Here is a 19,094-nt window from a genome sequence, read left to right as displayed (position 1 = left end):
AGTGCTGCTTCTGTACCACACATGGACTACATACAAACTGTAAACCGAGTATGTGTGTACCTCACATACAGCTCACAAAATCAGGCTTGCACTGTGTAAGCTGTTGTGCAACAATTACACACAAAAAAATAAAATAAAAATTTAGGTGAGATAAATATATATTTTTGAAAAAATGGCCCCCTCCACCCTTCAAATAAAATAAAAAAATGAAAATGAAATTCAGCCCCTGGTAAATGTCTTAAAATCTTGATTGTATTATCACTATAAATAATTCTACCTGATAAAAAAAAGGCTTTACAAAAGATCGGTATCAATGATCGGATTGGTAAATATTGCTTTATGTGATCGGCCTCAAAAATCCTGATCAAAGCACCCCTAACAAATGTAATATTTATTGTTTCTTTTCCCAAATCCTCACCTTCTCACCCTCTAATTACGTTTCTGAAGCTTGGTGCTGACACAACAGCCAAGTTAAATATATCATATATATATATATATATATATATATATATATATATATATATATATATATATATATATATGTATGTATGTGTATATATATGTATGTATGTGTATATATCATAAATATATCATATATTTTTAGTGCACATTTCCATTGCCAACACTTAGTGTCAGATACCTTAAAGGGATAGTTCACCCAAAAATTACAATTCTATCATCGTTTACTCACCTTCAAGTTGTTCCAAACCTGTATGAGTTTCTTTGTTCTGTTGAACACAAAGGAATATATTTGGAAGAATGACAGAATCAAACAGATCTCGGTCCCCATTGACTACCATAGTATATATTTTTTCCTACTATGGAAGTCAATGGGGACCGAGATCTGTTTGGTTACGAACATTCTTCCAAATATGTTCCTTTGTGTTCAGCAGAACAAAGAAACTCATACAGGTTTGGAACAACTTGAGGTGAGTAAACGATGATAGAATTTTCATTTTTGGGTGAACTATCCCTTTAAAGACATTGCTATTTCTATGCCATTGCTACACTTTCTATGCTATAACTGCTCCACAGACTTCTTGTTGCAAATTTTGCTCACACACACACACACAAACCTGGACCTGGAGATGGACACACACACACACACTCAAACTCACAAAATTACTGACACACTCAAACATTCAAAAAGACTCACACACACACTCACACACACACACACATACAGACTCAAACACACACAGGCTCACACACACACCAAACAGGACCTGGAGGTGGACACACACAGACTCTGACACACACACACACACAAACCTGGAGATTGAGGTGGACAAAAACCAACACACACCAACCTGAACCTGGAGATAATAATATAATGTCTAGTCTGGTGGCTGTGATATATTTAAACCTACCAACGTCCGTTGCCATGATTTTTGGAATGACTGATCGCGAGAGGAAAAAAATGACGTTTTGGTCGCATAACATCAGTTAATGGAAACGCTATTAAAAAAACACACAAGTTTTGCGCGAATCTGTAATGGAAACGCGACAGCGCTTAACATAGACTAACTTCTCAGAGTTATGTTGAGCAACAGTGTTCATTACTAACCATTCAACTCCGGATTGATTTTGGAATCTTCGCTGGGGGAATAAGCATTAAGCACCGGCAACAATCCGGCGTTCTCTAACTAACGCATGCTCATGTTTTGATTCAGATTGTGTTCGAAGAGGAGGGGCTAGTCGTGTGTGCCTGCGTTGTCAGTTTGTGAGAGGGAGGGAGCAAGCAGCACGCAGCTCTACAATAAAATACAATTGTACCCATAGTAAATAGTTAAAAAATCTGAATCAGTCCGTGGCGGTCAGCGTTGATATTGTGGCGGGCCGCCACAAATTAATGAATGTATGGGAAACCCTGCATGAATTAAAAATTTATTCCTACAATTTATTAATTTGTTCCCTCATTTTAGTTAAATCATGGGTCACATTAGGAAACAAATGAATGAAACATGGCCTGTGGCCTCAATCTCGTAAGTCGGAGAAATGACCATCGATAGTTTTAATCGATTACATTTCTTATCGACAATGAATTGATCATTGATTAATCATTGACATCCCTAGTGTGAATGGAACAGGACTGGACAACAGTGCAAGAAAGAGCCACTCTGCTGTACAAATGTGTGTCTGTTATGTGTTGCGTGTTGACTCCTGTTGCACGTTCACACAGACAGTATCAGAGACACTACTGTAAGTTGCTGTGTAAATGGGACATTTTAAGACTCAAACCCATAAGTAAATGCGGTTGTCGATCACAAAAACTGAGATTGTGAACATAGCCATTATCGCATGTTCTTACAGTATAATGCCACATGTGTGTGCCTGGAACATATCTTAAAAGAAAAAAGAACTGGCTATTAATAATGGATCAAGTTCAGTCACAAAGGGCACCAACAGAGAGTAGATGAAAGTACTGTTCAGAGATAATAAGCTGGGCTCTAGCCACAGGCGTAGCCAGAGGAGCTGAACCAGTTCATGGCACAAACACACACATACACAAAGATCATCTGTTAGAAACAGTACAGCACTGCGCTACCAGACTCAAACTCTCAAATGTTGGTTCATCACTAAGCAGAGGATTAAATTTGAGTCACTAAACAAATGATTAATTACTGAACAAAACCAACGACATCAAATCACTTCTGATAACTATTCAAGTGCAGTTGAGTTTAAAGTGCATCCATCCATCCATCCATCATAAAACTACTCTACACGGCTCCAGGGCATTAATAAAGGCCTTCTGATGTGAAATGATGCATTAGTGTAAGAAAAATATAGATTTTTAAAGTTAATGAAGTGTAATCTCCAGCTTCCAGTCGCTCAAGCAGGCGTGTTTACGACAAGGCATTCGAGCGTATGACGTAGTTGCAGCAGAAGGAGCAAAGTAAGCTCTGGGGAGAGAGTGACGAACTCGGAAGCACAGAGGAGAAAGCAAAAATGTCAGAGGATTTAGATATAAGGCAAGGGGAGAATGAGGATTTTTCCTAGTCATATTTATTTGAACCAGAGTACACCGACCAGGAACTCCGCGAGAAGGAGGAGGCTGCAGCAGCACAAACTACAGATGTAGTTAATGTTTCCCTGTGCTGTAAACAAAATTTGCTTCTCGCAAGACTACACTCTTCACCCCGGAGCTTATGTTGCACCTTCCGCTACGCCTATGTTATCATCGTTTTCCTACAGAAGGCCTTTATTAATACCCCAGAGCCGTGTGGACTTTTTTCGGCAGCAAAACAGGGGCACCATTCACTGCCATTATACAGTTTGGAAGAGCCAGAACAATTTTTTATATAACTCCGATTGGATTTGTCTGAAAGAGGAATGTCAGATAAGCCTAAAATGAGGCAGCATTAGAGGTTACAGAAATTGAATATGCCCAAACTGTGTAAGTGAGCAACACACAGTAGTGGTGTTTCAAATTGTTGTGAATTAGCACTCTTTAACACATCAGTTTAGAGAATGAGTGAGTGATTCACCCATAAAGAAGGTCATCTTGTTGGTTCCTGAATGTATCAGTGCTTTTGAATCAATCGTTTGAGTGAATGATTCAATGACTCACTCAAACTGAACAAATCTGTTGAGTGAATGATTTAAATGATTCACTCATAAATACAGTCACTTGTCACCACCTACTGGCTCTAAGATGCAATTTGCTTTGGATTTAAAGGGGTCATATGATGCTGCTAAAAAGAACAATATGTTGTGTATTTGGTGTAATGAAATGTGTTTCTGCAGTTTAAGGTTAAAAAAACACATTATTTTCCACATACTGTACATTATTGCCCCGCCTTCTGAAACGCATCGATTTTTACAAAGCTCATAGGTCTGAAAAGCAAGGTGTGCTCTGATTGGCCAGCTATCCAGTGCATTGTGATTGGCCAAATAACTGAAGTGTGTGACGGAAATGTTACGCCCCTTAGCATATTGTGATGCCCTGTCCGGCTGGAGCGATGAGACATAAACATAAAACCCATTATAAACATGATATAAACATGATTTCTAGTTGTGTCCACTTTTGGAAGGCCAAACAAAGTAGTTTCGCTTTCACAGTGAAACACAGTGTCTATACGACATTGCGGTGGCAGCAAAAAACAATACTACAACGAGAATAAAAGGTACACCTTCTTTCTTTGCGTGAACATTTGGGCAGCGTTATGGAAATCTTTCCACATTGTGACATAGAGATGTGGGGGCATGTTAGAATGAGCCGTTTTAGGAGGGTGTGGATGAGTCTTAACTTTGATAAAGAATATCTCTTTGGATTTGAGACTTTAGACTTTGCAACTTTACAGATCTTCTTTATGCACCAAGAGCTTGTAACACTCCAGAGAGAAAGGAAAAACTGAAATTGCATCATATGACCCCTTTAATTATATATAAATATTAATAAATAAATAATTAATTTATTTATTTATTTATTTATGACCCCTTTAATTATATATAAATATTAATAAATAAATAATTAATAAATTATTAATAAATAATTAATATCTAAATATTTTTAAAGCTTTTAAAATTATTAACATTGCATGTTTTCCTTTAGGCTCATGGTGCACCACATAAATTACAAACTACATAAATTCAAATAATTCACTTTTTTTGTTCTTTTGGCTATGTATTGTGATATTATGGTTTTTATTTATTTATTTATTTTTGTCCAAATGATTGTTTTTGTAGACAACAACTCTGTACTTTACAATGGTGATTAGCTTTTCTTTTTTTTTTATCTGTTTGAATAAATTTGTTGCCAAAAGATCTCATCTGACCTCAGAAGAAGCCATCACTAATCAAAGCTCCTGTAAAGTTAAGTGAATTTCAGCTGTTTACACTTGTGATTTTAAAAATAGCATAGGCTTCTTCAAACAAAAAGAGCTCTGATAGTTGACATGAAAGCAGATTTTTGGAAATGTTCAGCCTTCTATAGCTAGAACACTGCATGGTGAAAAATATACCTTTGTCCCCCAGTTGTTTGAAACTGCCTGACAAAAAGTTTCTAAATAAGGCAGTGGCTTTATTAAAGAAAACATTCTTCTTCATTATTGAGGCTCTGCTGTGTTTAATCTCTAGTGGAAATACGGTGCAGTAATAATGGCTAATATATGAAAACCTTCTTGCCCTTACTGCAGACGGTAAATAGTAGATGTTTTTCTTTTCATTTTGACATTACTAAATTAGATTTCTCTTTTGTATGCAGTGTAATGTTAATGTAATAAACAACAAGTGCATTTTTCTCCTTGAGTGGCAATAATTGCGGAGGATTCTGCAACATGCTGCCATAGTGATGTGGCTATATTTGAGGTCCAAAGTTAGTGGAAACCTTTGCACACATGTATACCTGCGAAACGCTATGGGTTTCAAATCAATTTCAGCCCCAATCCTCATGAATCTCGCTTTGTCAAGATCACAGCCACTGGGAAAAGCTATTCATCTTGGCAATTCCAAGGTTATGTACAAGAAGACCACTGTAGTTCAATGCATGCTATGGGGCTTGGCATACATCTCCATATTTCATAAACAGATGTGTTGTTTACAGGAGGCAGGGGTGTGTAGACAAAACTCACTGACCTTGCCAAGTTACTGTAATGGTGAAGGTGACAGCTGTGTGGCCATATCGGGGTTTAGAGGAGCTGTTGATAACTCATACTAGTCCTCATATTGCAACTATTTTAGGTGATGATTTGTGGTTTGGGGTATAATAATATATCATAACATGAGGAAAAAATCCAATTTTGAGCCAAATGCTGAGATTGAATATTTCATCATTTCTGTTTCAAGCCCCGGGTGGGTTCTGAGACATGCACGCTTTTACCTTGCCACTTGATTTGCTTCTGTTATTCCCACTGGGGAGGGCTGAAGATGAGTTGACGTCCTCATGGAGGCAGTCCAGAAGCCAGAGCAGGAATTCAAGAGCATCATGCTGGGAATTCCCCCGGAACTGTGCACCATATTTAGATACCATCATCTGGACAAGAAACCAGATAAAGGTCACACAAGTAGTAGTACTATCAGATTGTCTATAAATAAAGACAACACAAAAAGTTACTAAACATGATCCTGTTTATTCACTGCACATATGCGATCCTGAGTTATCTAATGAATCTCTAGAAAAACTAATCCTCAAGTGGTTAAATAATAGCCACAGTGGATCTGACTCAGAACAAACAGTTTGTTAGATACTGAGATGTGATGGAGAGCAGATGGAGGATGTAAATTGCATTCTGCTATCCAGTGAATGATGCTCCTCACTGCTGATCATGACAACTACTGTGTAAATGAATAAATGAAGGATCCTCTTCAGATCTGCGATCACAGAGTTCTTATTAATTGCATTGGCACCCCTCTCCCCCTTTTACAATATACAATAAAAAAAAGTCTATTTCAAATAAATGCTGTTATTTTGAACATATATTCTTATCAAGTAATCCTTAAAATATAACATGGCTTCCACAAAAATATTAAGCAGAACAACTGTTTTCAACTATGACAATAATAATAAATGTTTCTTGAACAGGAAATCAGCATATTAGAATGATTTCTGAAGAATCATGTGACACTGATTCTTCAGAATCAGTTTCATGTGATTCTTCAGATGCATGATTCTCACATGATTCTCACATGATTCTAATAGATGCTGAATATTCAGTTTGCGTCACAGGAATACATTTTACAATATATAAAGTAGAAATTTGTTATTTTGAATTGAAATAATATTTTACAATATTACTGTTGATTGTTGTATCTTGCTGACCAAAAGACTTATTTCAACATGACTTGAAGGTGACATAATTTAAAGTAGTCTTGAATATCAGGTGTATTTAAAATCATAACTTTAATGCTGAGTGACATAAAGATTAATTACAGAGGCATTAAACATAGGAACTCAATCTAGCAGCTGGGAGCAAATTGCAGATAATAATATGAAGCCGTAGGCGATAACTTAAGGATCTTAACATTAGTCATATAGTGAGAAAGTGGGTCATATGGTCACATAGTTTAAACCCATTCTCAAAAGAAAGCCTTCAAAGTTTTGGAATGGTATCCTCCACTAAATGCCTCGTCCTCAAAGGAGTTATTCAGAGGAACAACAATTTATTCAAAGCACCTTCTAATTAAAAGAATGTGACAGAGAAACTGCTATATACTCCTCAAAGAGGTCAAAAGGTCACAAGACACATGCTGTGAGAATGAAAGTGTAGCCCAATGTTTCATTTATAACATATAGTCAACAGTCACTGGAGAATATTTTAATTCTGGCCCTGTGAAATGTCTTTGGTGTGTGTGAAAGCTTTGAGAAATGTAGGCCTCCACTTCTCTGTGATGGTATTAAAGAGAAGATTCCTGTCCGTTTTATATGAAAAGAAATGCTTCCTTTTCATCAATGAATGCTCAGGCTGAAGAGTGGTTTTGTGTAGAAACGGATGAACTAGTATTAGTATGGAAGCAGGTCCTTTAAGGAGACTTATAAAAACAGTAAAAAATTACTGTTTTTAAGATGTTGTCATACTCTTTTGATTTCCCTCCAGCCACATTCTAACAAAAATGTTGTGTATTGCATATATAGAGAAATACCCCAGTGTTTGTACATATTTCAGGACAGAAAAAATAAAAGCACCCAGAACCATCATACATTAATTTAAAAAAAATTAATAGTATTAGAGAAATTAGACAGTTAAAATATCAAAGCTTTGAAATTATTTGGCAGTGCAATTTTCTTTCTATTTCATATTAAAACATGAATTTTCATGGAAGTTATTTGTGATGACTGGATTTTGAAGACACTGCATGCACAATCATTTCTAACTGATGAGCTTAATTTCACTATTTTATTTTATTATTTTATTCTATTTTTAAAATATTTCATGGTTTTCCATGACAACTTTCTGTGGCTACTTCTTTGTAGGTTGTACATACAATTTGGATGTTCTTATCTCAGACATCATTTTATTACAGATTTCTATATGCCCTTCCTTACAAGATGAGGCATCACTGTTTGGTTCCCTGAAAGAGAAAGAATGTATATTTTTAAACACATACAGTTTCATCAACTTTTAGGAGTACACTGTGATGTCAGAGCAACAAGACATGAACTAAAATGTTTATCTCTCGTTATTTTCATTTCCAATACTGACAGAGCAGACTTGACTTGATGTAGACTCAGATCAACCATTAACTCTGGTACATTCCCCTCTGAGTTGGATAAGATAGACATCAGTAAGGAACTATACACAACATGACCTTGTGATCTGTGAAATACCAGCCTGTCATCCATCACCCGCATACCATCTCTACCAGTAAACTCCTTTACCCTTTCACAACTCATTGGTTTGAGTTCCAGCTCACAAGTTACACAAGAAACCAGTCACTACTTGTAATGCTTTCACAGTGTGATTCAGGTCCTTTTAAGTCTAATTAGAAATAGATTGCGCTTTACTAAAGCCGATATTAAGCAAATTAAGTTAAGCACAGTGGGAGGCTTAAATGATAGGGTAGAGCTCTTGATTGTTTATAGATGGCTCCCCATATCTGCGGTTAGGCACTCATTAACTCTCGCAGACGTCTGAGAAGCAGAGAGAGTTTATTTATGTCATCTCTAGACAAGATACACTGGGCTCTGTCAACAGGAAAAAGCAAATCATGCCTCAGACAGCCTTGTGTAAATTTATAACACACAAGCCATGAGACTCAGAATCAGATGAGACTGTTAAAGTCATGTTGTGTTGTTTTTAAGACACCCACAATACAACACAAATGATCTCTCAATCAGATTCATCCATAAATGTGTTGTTTTTGAGTGGGCACAGGCACAGCCTTATATTTTGCCTTGAGTGATCTTGTAATTCTCTTATCGTCTATCGGCCCAAACTGGGGACCTTCAAGGCAATCATTTCAGACTTCTGATAGTAGGGTGTGAATAGAACTGGGCATCTGTTTCACATCAGAGGATCAGGTCTACCTTATGGCTACACCCCCACCTGCTAGTCTCTTTAGCTACTCCTTCCTCAAAGATAAATGGCTTAACCCTGTGTGCAGCTTGAAAAAGCGGATGATATCATAACAGATTGGTTTTTTTTTTCTTCTTAGTATAAAGATCATTTTAAGGATCTAAAGAACCTTTTTCCACTATAAAGAATCTTTTGGGGAATGTAAAGATTCCATGGTTGTTAAAGGTCCTTACTGGAACCATCCATGCCATTAAAAAAACTTTCTCTTTTAGGGGTGTTGCTGAATGAATTTGCTGGCATAATTGACTATATCTTTTATGTAAACAACAAAGGCTGGACTAATAATCTGTGGGCAATGTTACTGTCATGGTGAAACATTCATACTACCATAGTAAACCTTTAGCTTTTTGCCATCTGCCCCCTCTGTCTTAAAGATTGTAGTAGCAAGCTCTTTAGTCATCATTTCTCTAGTAAATGTATAACGCTAGTAGATTTCTGAGAAAGCAGAGTGTTACATAAGACCTGCGTTCCTGATCGTACTCGTCTTTGAGGTGCATCTTATGTGAGAGTGCACTAGTTTTTAAGTTTACTCTGGTGATAATGTTAGCTGTGGAAAGTTTCTCAACCTGATCTGTTTTTTATTTAATTTTATTTTTTGCTCAGAGGGGATCATCCTGTGGGAAAGCATTGTTGGTCAAAGCAAACTGCTCAGAGAAAGTGCCATGAGCTGATTTGAAGTTATTTGTAAAGCTGGCACCACTTGGGTATTTTTTTTTTGTCAACATCAAGATATGTGTATTTTAGGTGCTGTACAGTCACCATCTCCAAGTTTTTCACCATTTTAATCACACTTCATTTTAATAGTCTATCTGGCATGGCATTAGCTACTTTTTAAAAGTACATATTCTCAATAAATAGAGTACTTTTGTCATTACAAAAAATGCATGCATAATAATTTTGCATGCTCTGAAGACCTTAAGAAGTTATTCTAATGTATCAGGCTGTAAAGCCTTATGGAACCCACAAGATCCTGTTAGAACTTTATGGACTCCTCTCTCGACCCCATAATAAAGTTAAGAGCATTTCTTAAAAGTTCCTTAAAATGTTATATTTGAGGAACCTTTACGCCATGCCTAGATGATCGTGTACCTGCAATAAGTTGATAAAAGAGTCAGTGACGAAATAGTAAAAGTATAATTTACTTGAGTCTATACCTTAAACTCAGCCGAGAGTTGAGGAGTGTATTGAAAAGTCCAGAGCGCTCGGACCAAAGACGCGAGCCGTTCCGTGATCTCTCCTTTCTCCTTCGGATCGTTCTCGTTCTTTATGAATCCGTTCATTGCCCTGTGACACAGGTCCAGTTTATATCGCTCCAGACACAGGTATTCAGCGAGCAGGTCCGTGTTGCTCAAGCACTGCACGACGGCGTTCATGAAGCAGGTGTTCCCGTGGTTCTTCAGACCCAGCACGCCTGGCGTTTTATCCCCGTACAGCGAGAACAGTCGTTCTTTCGTGGAGGAACGGCAGGGAAGCGAGGAACTTTTCTTCACCTGGCTGCTGTCCTCTTGTTTCACATGTCCCGAGTTTCCAGCGCAAGGTGCGCTTTCTCCAAACCCACCGTCATCCTCCTCAGCGTCCGAGCGCTCGGTTGTTTCTCCGCCGCTAGCCAAGCTCCCGAAACTTTTCAAGATCTTCCTCACCAAACTTTCCACAGGTTTAAACGATTTCCTCCGGAACAGCTTCCCTGTGCGATTTGTTGAGTCCTTTTTCGCTTTCTTGTCGCGTTTATCCATACTTCTCGTTTGTTTACTAACCCGTTCAAGCACACAGAATGTTATTATCCTCCACTGACGCTGCGTCGGTGTCTAGCATCGCGGGCGGACAGTAACGGTTTCACACGCATCTTACGCTCGCCTTGAAGGAATGATTGACAGGTAGCGCGGATAGCACTCATCTGACGTCATAGCGGCAGGCGGTTAGGAACTAACGACAGAATGATTGACATTTAAACGACAGCACGAGCGCTCATGGAACTTCACATTGGCGGGAAGCTGCGAGCGATGGAATGATTGACAGGCAGAGCTGTCAGTACGGCAAGCCTATTGATCAGTGTAACAAATTATACAGTGACTTTCAGGGCCTCGACTATTTTAAAGGAATTTCAGCTTTTTAAAGTAGGGCCTAGATGTTTAAATAACTAGCTATCTAGCTATCTGTCTGTCTTTATCGAGAATACTGCAACAATGTGGAGCCCCCTGCTGTTTAAATGTCAGAGGTGTCAAGTAAGGCTATGTTGAATGCTCCTCATGGAGCTCCAGTGACCAGCCATTGACCTGATTTAATGCGTAGACCACAGACAAAAGTTTTAAAAATTTGAAGAAAAAAAATGAGAATGTTGTTATCACCTCTGATTATTAAATACCGCTCCATCACCTCCATGATGTTGGCACTGTGTCCCTTAGCCATATGTCTTTAGCTGGCCTTTGAGTAACCCCGCACCTTCACTGGTTTATCATCAACTCTTGTGGACAGAGAACAGACACTCAGTCAGAGCAGAAGTCACATCAGTGTGGTTTCCCGGTTATCTCTTCACTTCCACAGAGACAGATTTTTTTCACAAAACCAGACCTCCTATAGGTTTTCCAATTTCTCCAGCATTCAAACTGCCAAAGCACTGATGCGGTTTTAAACTCATTCTGTCCTGTTTACATCAGAGGAGATGAATGTCTAGGATAATGGCCAAAATTATCTTATTTTTAGATTTCCATTTCTTTGTGCTTTACTTAGATCGTATATGCGAAATGAGTTCAAAGTACTGAACATGCAGCGCTTAAAGAATTTTTGTGTGGATAAATGTCTATTGGTTGGCAGCAGTCTCTTTCAGTGTGCCATCCCTTTGCAAAAGAGCACATTCAAAGATATTATTATCTTCGGAGGTAGATTTACTGGCTCCCTTCCTTTCTTTTAGTTGCATCTATGTGATCAAAGACACAAAACAATGCAGAAAACCATGACATAACCACTAACTGGACTTTTTGCATGTGGACTGGAAAATGAGTAGAGAAGTTATAAGTCTGGTTTTAATTTACCAGAGTAATTCTGTCTAGTCTGGATTGCAGAGCAGTATCATGGTTCTCTACATTTTTTATTAAACATCTATCATTAACCTCAAGTGTTTTGAGAGGATCAGGAGAGACCTTGGGGATAAATAATCAACATAATGATGGGGTCTGCTGAATCCAAAAACAATCATTATCTCTAAACAGCCATGATAACATGCTGTTAACACAGCACTGCAAATACAACTCTAATAAAGAAGGAGCTTTACTTATACTGAAAGGAATAATCCCTTAAAAATACGCAAATTCTTTCTTTCTTTTATGAAAATTACTCATCACTCAGAGGGAAATTCAACGTGAATCCTACTTTGCAGAAACAACAAGAAAAAAATTAATCCATGCTATGAGTATCAGAGAAAAAAGTGATAAAATGTTAATTTAGAATACAATATTTCTAAAATATTATATTGAAAAAAAAATACAGAAAATAAATATCTGTGTTTCTACCAACATTTCCAATATGCATCTTTAAGATGTAAGGTACTGCCCCAGTGACAGCTTTTGCACCTTTTTTCTTGTGTGACAAGAAAATGTGTGTGTGTGTGTGTGTGTGTGTGTGTGTGTGTGTGTGTGTGTGTGTGTGTGTGTGTGTGTGTGTGTGTGTGTGTGTGTGTGTGTGTGTGTTAATAGTACTGTAGGTGCGTTTCTAACATTTCTGATTATATGGGCTCTGAGGCTTGATGTGAGTTGTTTGACTTGCACTTGGTGTTGCAGACTGAAGCTTTGGTCTCTGTTACGGTTATGCATTCATTGGTTCTGGAAGGAAAGTGCCTGTTGCCCAATAATGTGAATGTTTACCATCAGTATTTTTCAGTATATTTCACTGGTACAATATGCTAGACTGCAATCTAATCTTTTTTCCAGACTGAAAGATATAAACACTTCTAAAATCTCACCCCACAGATTTTTATGTCATGATACCATATCACTAATTTCAGATCCCGGATATCACAGTCATTGAACCTTTTGCCGATTATTAGATGATAATGGCTGTCTCTATGCTGCCAAATCCTTTATCAATGCAATCTGATCAGACTCTTAAGTCCAGGTAAACTCTGGGTCTACATGTTTGGCTGAACATTGGAAGACGGGGGAAGTGCTTCAGAAACCTGTTTGAATACAGTCATTATTTTTAAAGCTCGTTCACTTACAGAAGCTTTCATTTGATCAAACTAGAACTAAACGACGAGGACACGAAAGGTTCAGTAGACTTTTTGCTTTAAATGAATGGTTGTTGTCATGGTGTAAAGAACAGAAACTGCTGTTTGTTAATAACTGGAATCTTTTCTGGGAGCGTCCTAGGCTGTTTCGCGCTGATGGATTACACCCCAGCAGAATCGGAGCGGAGCTGCTCTCTGACAACATCTCCAGGACACTTCGCTCCATGTGACTAGTAAGACAATTCTCTAATAACTATTATGATGACTTTTGTTCCACCCGCTTAAATGATAAAAGTACTTGTGCTGTAAAAACTATTAAGACTGTGTCTGTTCCCCGAATAGTGAGGTCAAAATATAATGTAGGATCTAGAAAAAATCTTATCGTAATTAAACCAGAAAAATGTAAAGTAAATGAACAAAAACAATTTTTAAAGTTTGGGCTCATAAATATTAGACACCCAAAGCAGTTATTGTAAATGAAATGATCACAGATAATAGTTTTGATGTACTCTGCTTGACTGAAACCTGGCTAAAACCAAATGATTATTTTGGTCTAAATGAGTCTACTCCACCAAACTACTGTTATAAGCATGAGCCCCGTCAGACTGGTCGTGGAGGAGGTGTTGCAACAATATATAGTGATATTCTCAATGTTACTCAGAAAACAGGATACAGGTTTAACTCTTTTGAAATACTTCTGCTAAATGTTACACTGTCAGACATGCAAAAGAAATCTAATGTATCTCTTGTTCTGGCTACTGTGTATAGACCACCAGGGCCGTATACAGAATTCCTAAAAGAATTTGCAGATTTCCTCTCAGACCTTCTAGTTACAGTTGATAAGGCGCTAATCATGGGAGATTTTAATATTCACGTTGATAATGCAAATGATACATTAGGACTTGCGTTTACTGACCTAATAAACTCCTTTGGAGTCAAGCAAAATGTCACCGGGCCCACTCATCGTTTTAATCATACACTAGATCTAATTATATCGCATGGAATCGATCTTACTGCTATAGATATTGTACCCCAAAGTGATGATATTACAGACCATTTCCTTGTATCGTGCATGCTGCGTATAACTGATATTAACTATATGTCTCAGCGTTACCGTCTGGGCAGAACTATTGTTCCAGCCACCAAAAGATTCGCAAATAACCTGCCTGATCTATCTCAACTGCTATTTGTACCCAAAAATACACATGAATTAGACGAAATTACTGACAACATGGGCACTATTTTCTCTAATACATTAGAAGCTGTTGCCCCCATCAAATTGAAAAAGGTAAGAGAAAAACGTACTGTGCCATGGTATAACAGTAATACTCACTCTCTCAAGAAAGTAACTCGTAGTCTTGAACGCAAATGGAGAAAAACTAACTTGGAAGTTTTTAAAATTGCATGGAAAAACAGTATGTCCAGCTATAGACAGGCTCTAAAAACTGCTAGGGCAGAGCATATCCACAAACTCATTGAAAATAACCAAAACAATCCAAGGTTTTTATTTAGCACAGTGGCTAAATTAACAAATTACCAGACGCCACCTGATTCAAATATTCCACCAACGTTAAATAGTAATGACTTTATGAATTTCTTCACTGATAAAATAGATAACATTAGAAATACAATAGCGAATGTAGATTCTACAGCGTCTAACACTTCAGTTTCATCCATCGCACCCAAAGATAAACTGCAGTGCTTTACAAATATAGGACTGGAAGAGCTAAATAAACTTATCACTGTATCTAAACCAACAACATGTTTATTAGATCCTGTACCCACTAAATTACTAAAAGAGCTGTTACCTGTAGCCGAAGAACCGCTTCTCAATATCATTAACTCGTCGTTATCTTTAGGTCACGTCCCAAAACCATTCAAGCTGGCGGTTATCAAGCCTCTTATTAAGAAACCAAAACTAGATCCTAGTGTACTGGCAAATTATAGGCCTATTTCAAATCTTCCATTTATGTCTAAAATTTTAGAAAAAGTTGTGTCTGCTCAATTGAGCACCTTCCTGCATAAAAAATGATCTGTATGAAGAATTTCAGTCAGGTTTTAGGCCCCACCATAGCACAGAAACTGCACTTGTTAAAATTACAATTGACCTGCTTCTTGCGTCAGATCAAGGCTGCATCTCATTTCTAGTCTTACTTGATCTTAGTGCTGCGTTCGACACCATAGATCATGACATACTCATAGATCGATTACAAAACTATACAGGTATTCAAGGGCAGGCTCTAAGATGGTTTAGATCCTACCTGTCCGATCGCTACCATTTTGTTTACTTAAATGGGGTGTCATCTCATTTATCATCAGTAAAATATGGAGTGCCACAAGGATCCGTCCTAGGTCCCCTTCTATTTTCAATATACATGTTGCCCCTTGGTAATATTATTAGAAAATACGGAATTAACTTCCACTGTTATGCTGATGATACTCAGCTATATATCTCAACGAGACCAGATGAAACTTCCCAATTATCTAAGCTAACAGAGTGTTTTAAAAATGTAAAAGATTGGATGACAAATAATTTTCTCCAATTAAATTCGGATAAGACAGAGATATTAATTATTGGACCAAAAAACAATACACAGAATCTTGTAGATTACAATCTGCAACTAGACGGATGTACTGTTACTTCCTCTACAGTCAGAAATCTGGGTGTTATATTGGACAGCAATTTGTCTTTTGAAAATCATATTTCCAATGTTACAAAAACCGCATTCTTCCATCTTAGAAACATTGCCAAGCTACGAAACATGTTATCTGTTTCTGATGCAGAAAAGCTAGTTCATGCATTCATGACCTCTAGACTGGACTATTGTAATGCACTTCTAGGTGGTTGTCCTGCTTCGTCAATAAACAAGCTACAGGTAGTCCAAAATGCAGCAGCTAGAGTCCTTACCAGGTCAAGAAAATATGATCATATTACCCCAATTTTACAGTCTCTACACTGGCTACCTATTAAGTTCCGTATCAGTTACAAATTATCATTACTTACCTATAAGGCCCTAAATGGTTTAGCTCCTGCGTACCTAACTAGCCTTCTACCACGCTACAACCCATCACGCACCCTAAGGTCACAAAACACTGGACTTTTGGTAGTTCCTAGGATAGCAAAGTCCACTAAAGGAGGTAGAGCTTTTTCACATTTGGCTCTCAAACTCTGGAATAGCCTTCCTGATAATGTTCGGGGTTCAGACACACTCTCTCTGTTTAAATCTAGATTAAAAACGCATCTCTTTCGCCAAGCATTCAAATAATGTATCTCTTAAATTGTGAGTGTAGTTGCATCTGCATTTTTATTCTTTAGCTTGGGTTAAACTAATTTTACTTTGTTGGATCAGCAGCTATGCTAATGATGTCTCTATTTTGTTTCTATGTTTTGCCACGGGATTTACATCCCGTGGTAACTAGGATTTACACAAGCTCCAGTCTGCATCCAGAACACCTGAGAAGAGATGATGCTGACCCTCAGAGGACCCCAGATGATCCTAACCTTGAATCAACAAACAGAACTAACAATTATTGCTACATGTGTGACTGCATCATATAATTACTATTAATTAATAATATTGATAGTTCATCATCTAGCTGACTATGTCTTGTATTATTATTATTATTTTTATTTTTCTAAAATCCTGTCAAACGTGCACAAACTACTAGCTACTACTAAATATTGTAGAAACATAATTTTCTGTTGCTTTGTAACGATTTGTATTGTAAAAAGCGCTATACAAATAAACTTGAATTGAATTGAATAAAAACAGTGATATATATGAGGTGCACATCAATATGGGTTAGCTTAGGGCGCCATCTCGTGGTAAATCAAGGTAGCTTAAGCAAGAAGGAGACATATGTTTTGGTTGAATGACTGCTCTGTTGTTGCTAACACTAATAGAGTGCACCTGAAGTATAAGTAAAATGGCATCATCTTCCCTTGGTGGCCTTAAAAGCCCTTGTAAAATGAAATCGGACCCTGTCAGGTCCTCAGTGTTGGTTCCTCCCATGCAGTGAAAATAACTCGAAATGACTCGGTTAAGTGAAAATGACTCACTGCAAGAAGAAAACTGGGACTGAACTACACATATTTCATGAATATACTTAGTGTTTAGCACAATCATTTTTTCAAGTCTAAAACATTTTGTTTACCAGTGTTATTTGTAATGTTAATGTACTAAAAAAAGGAAATCTGAAATAAAAAATAAAAGATATATATATATATGTGTGTGTTTGTGTGTGTGTGTGTGTGTGTGTGTGTGTGTGTGTGTGTGTGTATGAAGCATGCTTATAAAGAATGAAATGACAAAAAGTCATGAAAGCTATTCTAATCTGATTTGAAAACAATCAAGTATTTCTGAAATTTCAGAATATGTAGTCTAAGAAGGATGGGGGTGTTATAGAGGAATCTACTGTATATGCGATGGACAGTTATGCATAATGTGTACGGACCATTTGCCCCCTGACACCTTTGTCCGGTTCATATTTCTCAGAAATGGGCAATTTAGGGGTCAAACCAGGATCATATCCGGCATGGACCACCCATCCGTATGCATAAAATTCATTCAAGTGAACATATGTTTGAAAGAAGACCCCAATAAACATGTGTGATAAATGATCATAAAAAGAGTCATAAAATGGGCTCAAACAAAGCAAGTGCTTTTCTGTCCTGTTGAAAGAAGGATTTTTTGTTGCTGACCTTTTGCAGCGTAGGAATCAGTTTAACAGTAACCGGCTCTTGTACACAAAGAATCACTTTCAGCTGAGAGAGAACCTTACGTTTGGAGATTCCCCTAAGTGTGGGAAGTTAGACTTCATCAAACACATCTTTATTCAACTGTGTCTTTGTCATAACTGGAATGCTTTGACCCCAATAAATCATGTGGAAATATTTGTTCTTATCTGTACAGACGTTTCAAAACGGTTTAAATGTAGATCAGAATCGATGCATATGCTTTGGATCAAACTAGAAAGCCAACCAAAGAAATGATTTTACAGTGTAGTTGCTAATCACATTTGCACCAAAAGAGGGCACAGTAATTAAATAAATGGAAGTGGCGTTCGGTGGTTTTTAAGAGGATTTACTATTATGGAGTTTATTAATACTTTGAATTAACGCGTTTATCATTTTTTTTTTATTTTATTAAGGTCTATTTAAAGGTAATTTGGTTATGTGGTTTTTTATGTTTCTGTATAGCTTCAATTACGTAGTGTTAGGTTTTTAGGTTTTAGTTACTCAAGTAATTCAAAGTAAGCTTATTTATCAGTTTGTTGCAACATTTCTGATTTTAATTGAAGTTTAAAACTGATTTCAATTACTGAATTTTTTTTTATTGTTTTAGCTCAACCATAACATAACTAATCATCTGATCCAATCCTACGGCTGAGAACATTGTTTGTTGCTGCACTGGAACAATTTGTAATGTATATAATACTATACAAACCCACTGAAGCGAAACTGAATTATGTGTGCTAATTAAACACGTAGGCTATACACACGTAAACAAGTGTCAGTCTCTCCAATTTGTCCTTTTCCAGTATAATTCATTGAAGGCGTTATCCTGTGAATTTCAATGTTTTGCAAGAGAAACTAAAAAAGCTTCTTTTATTAGAAACAAAAAGTTGTGTTTTTTATAATCAACCTTAAACATACATTAAAACCTTATCTAATCCACATGATCTCCTTATCATGCATAAACACATCATGAATCTGATTGATTTGATTCAGCGGTTCATGTTGGCCTGATTCCATGAGCTGCAAAAGAAAGATCTGTGTGTGGTCACCATCAGTATTTCACACGCAAACAATCAAAGTGTTTAATCTGACCCGTTTCAGAACTGTTTGTGAATGCATTTAT

At 37.2% G+C, this 19,094-nt stretch overlaps 1 protein-coding gene across 2 annotated transcripts in view; it reads right to left on the bottom strand.

Annotated features, from left to right (window-relative positions):
• LOC132148887 (ubiquitin carboxyl-terminal hydrolase 43-like) overlaps positions 1–11,022 on the bottom strand; it is a 95,358-nt gene extending 84,336 nt beyond the window's left edge. For both annotated transcript variants that reach the window (XR_009434976.1, XM_059557653.1), the window contains exons 1-2: positions 10,169–11,022; positions 5,822–5,974 (exon numbers count right to left, since the gene is read on the bottom strand). Coding sequence is in view for 1 of the 2 variants with exons in the window: in XM_059557653.1 (XP_059413636.1) it covers positions 5,822–5,974; positions 10,169–10,747 (732 nt within the window). In the remaining variant the exon portion in view is untranslated. The remainder of the gene's footprint in view (positions 1–5,821; positions 5,975–10,168) is intronic.
• Positions 11,023–19,094: the final 8,072 nt, after the last annotated feature.

The sequence above is a fragment of the Carassius carassius genome, chromosome 9 (assembly GCF_963082965.1).
Source record: "Carassius carassius chromosome 9, fCarCar2.1, whole genome shotgun sequence".
NCBI classification, from domain to species: domain Eukaryota; kingdom Metazoa; phylum Chordata; class Actinopteri; order Cypriniformes; family Cyprinidae; genus Carassius; species Carassius carassius.
This window is presented reverse-complemented; position numbering and strand designations above follow the sequence as displayed.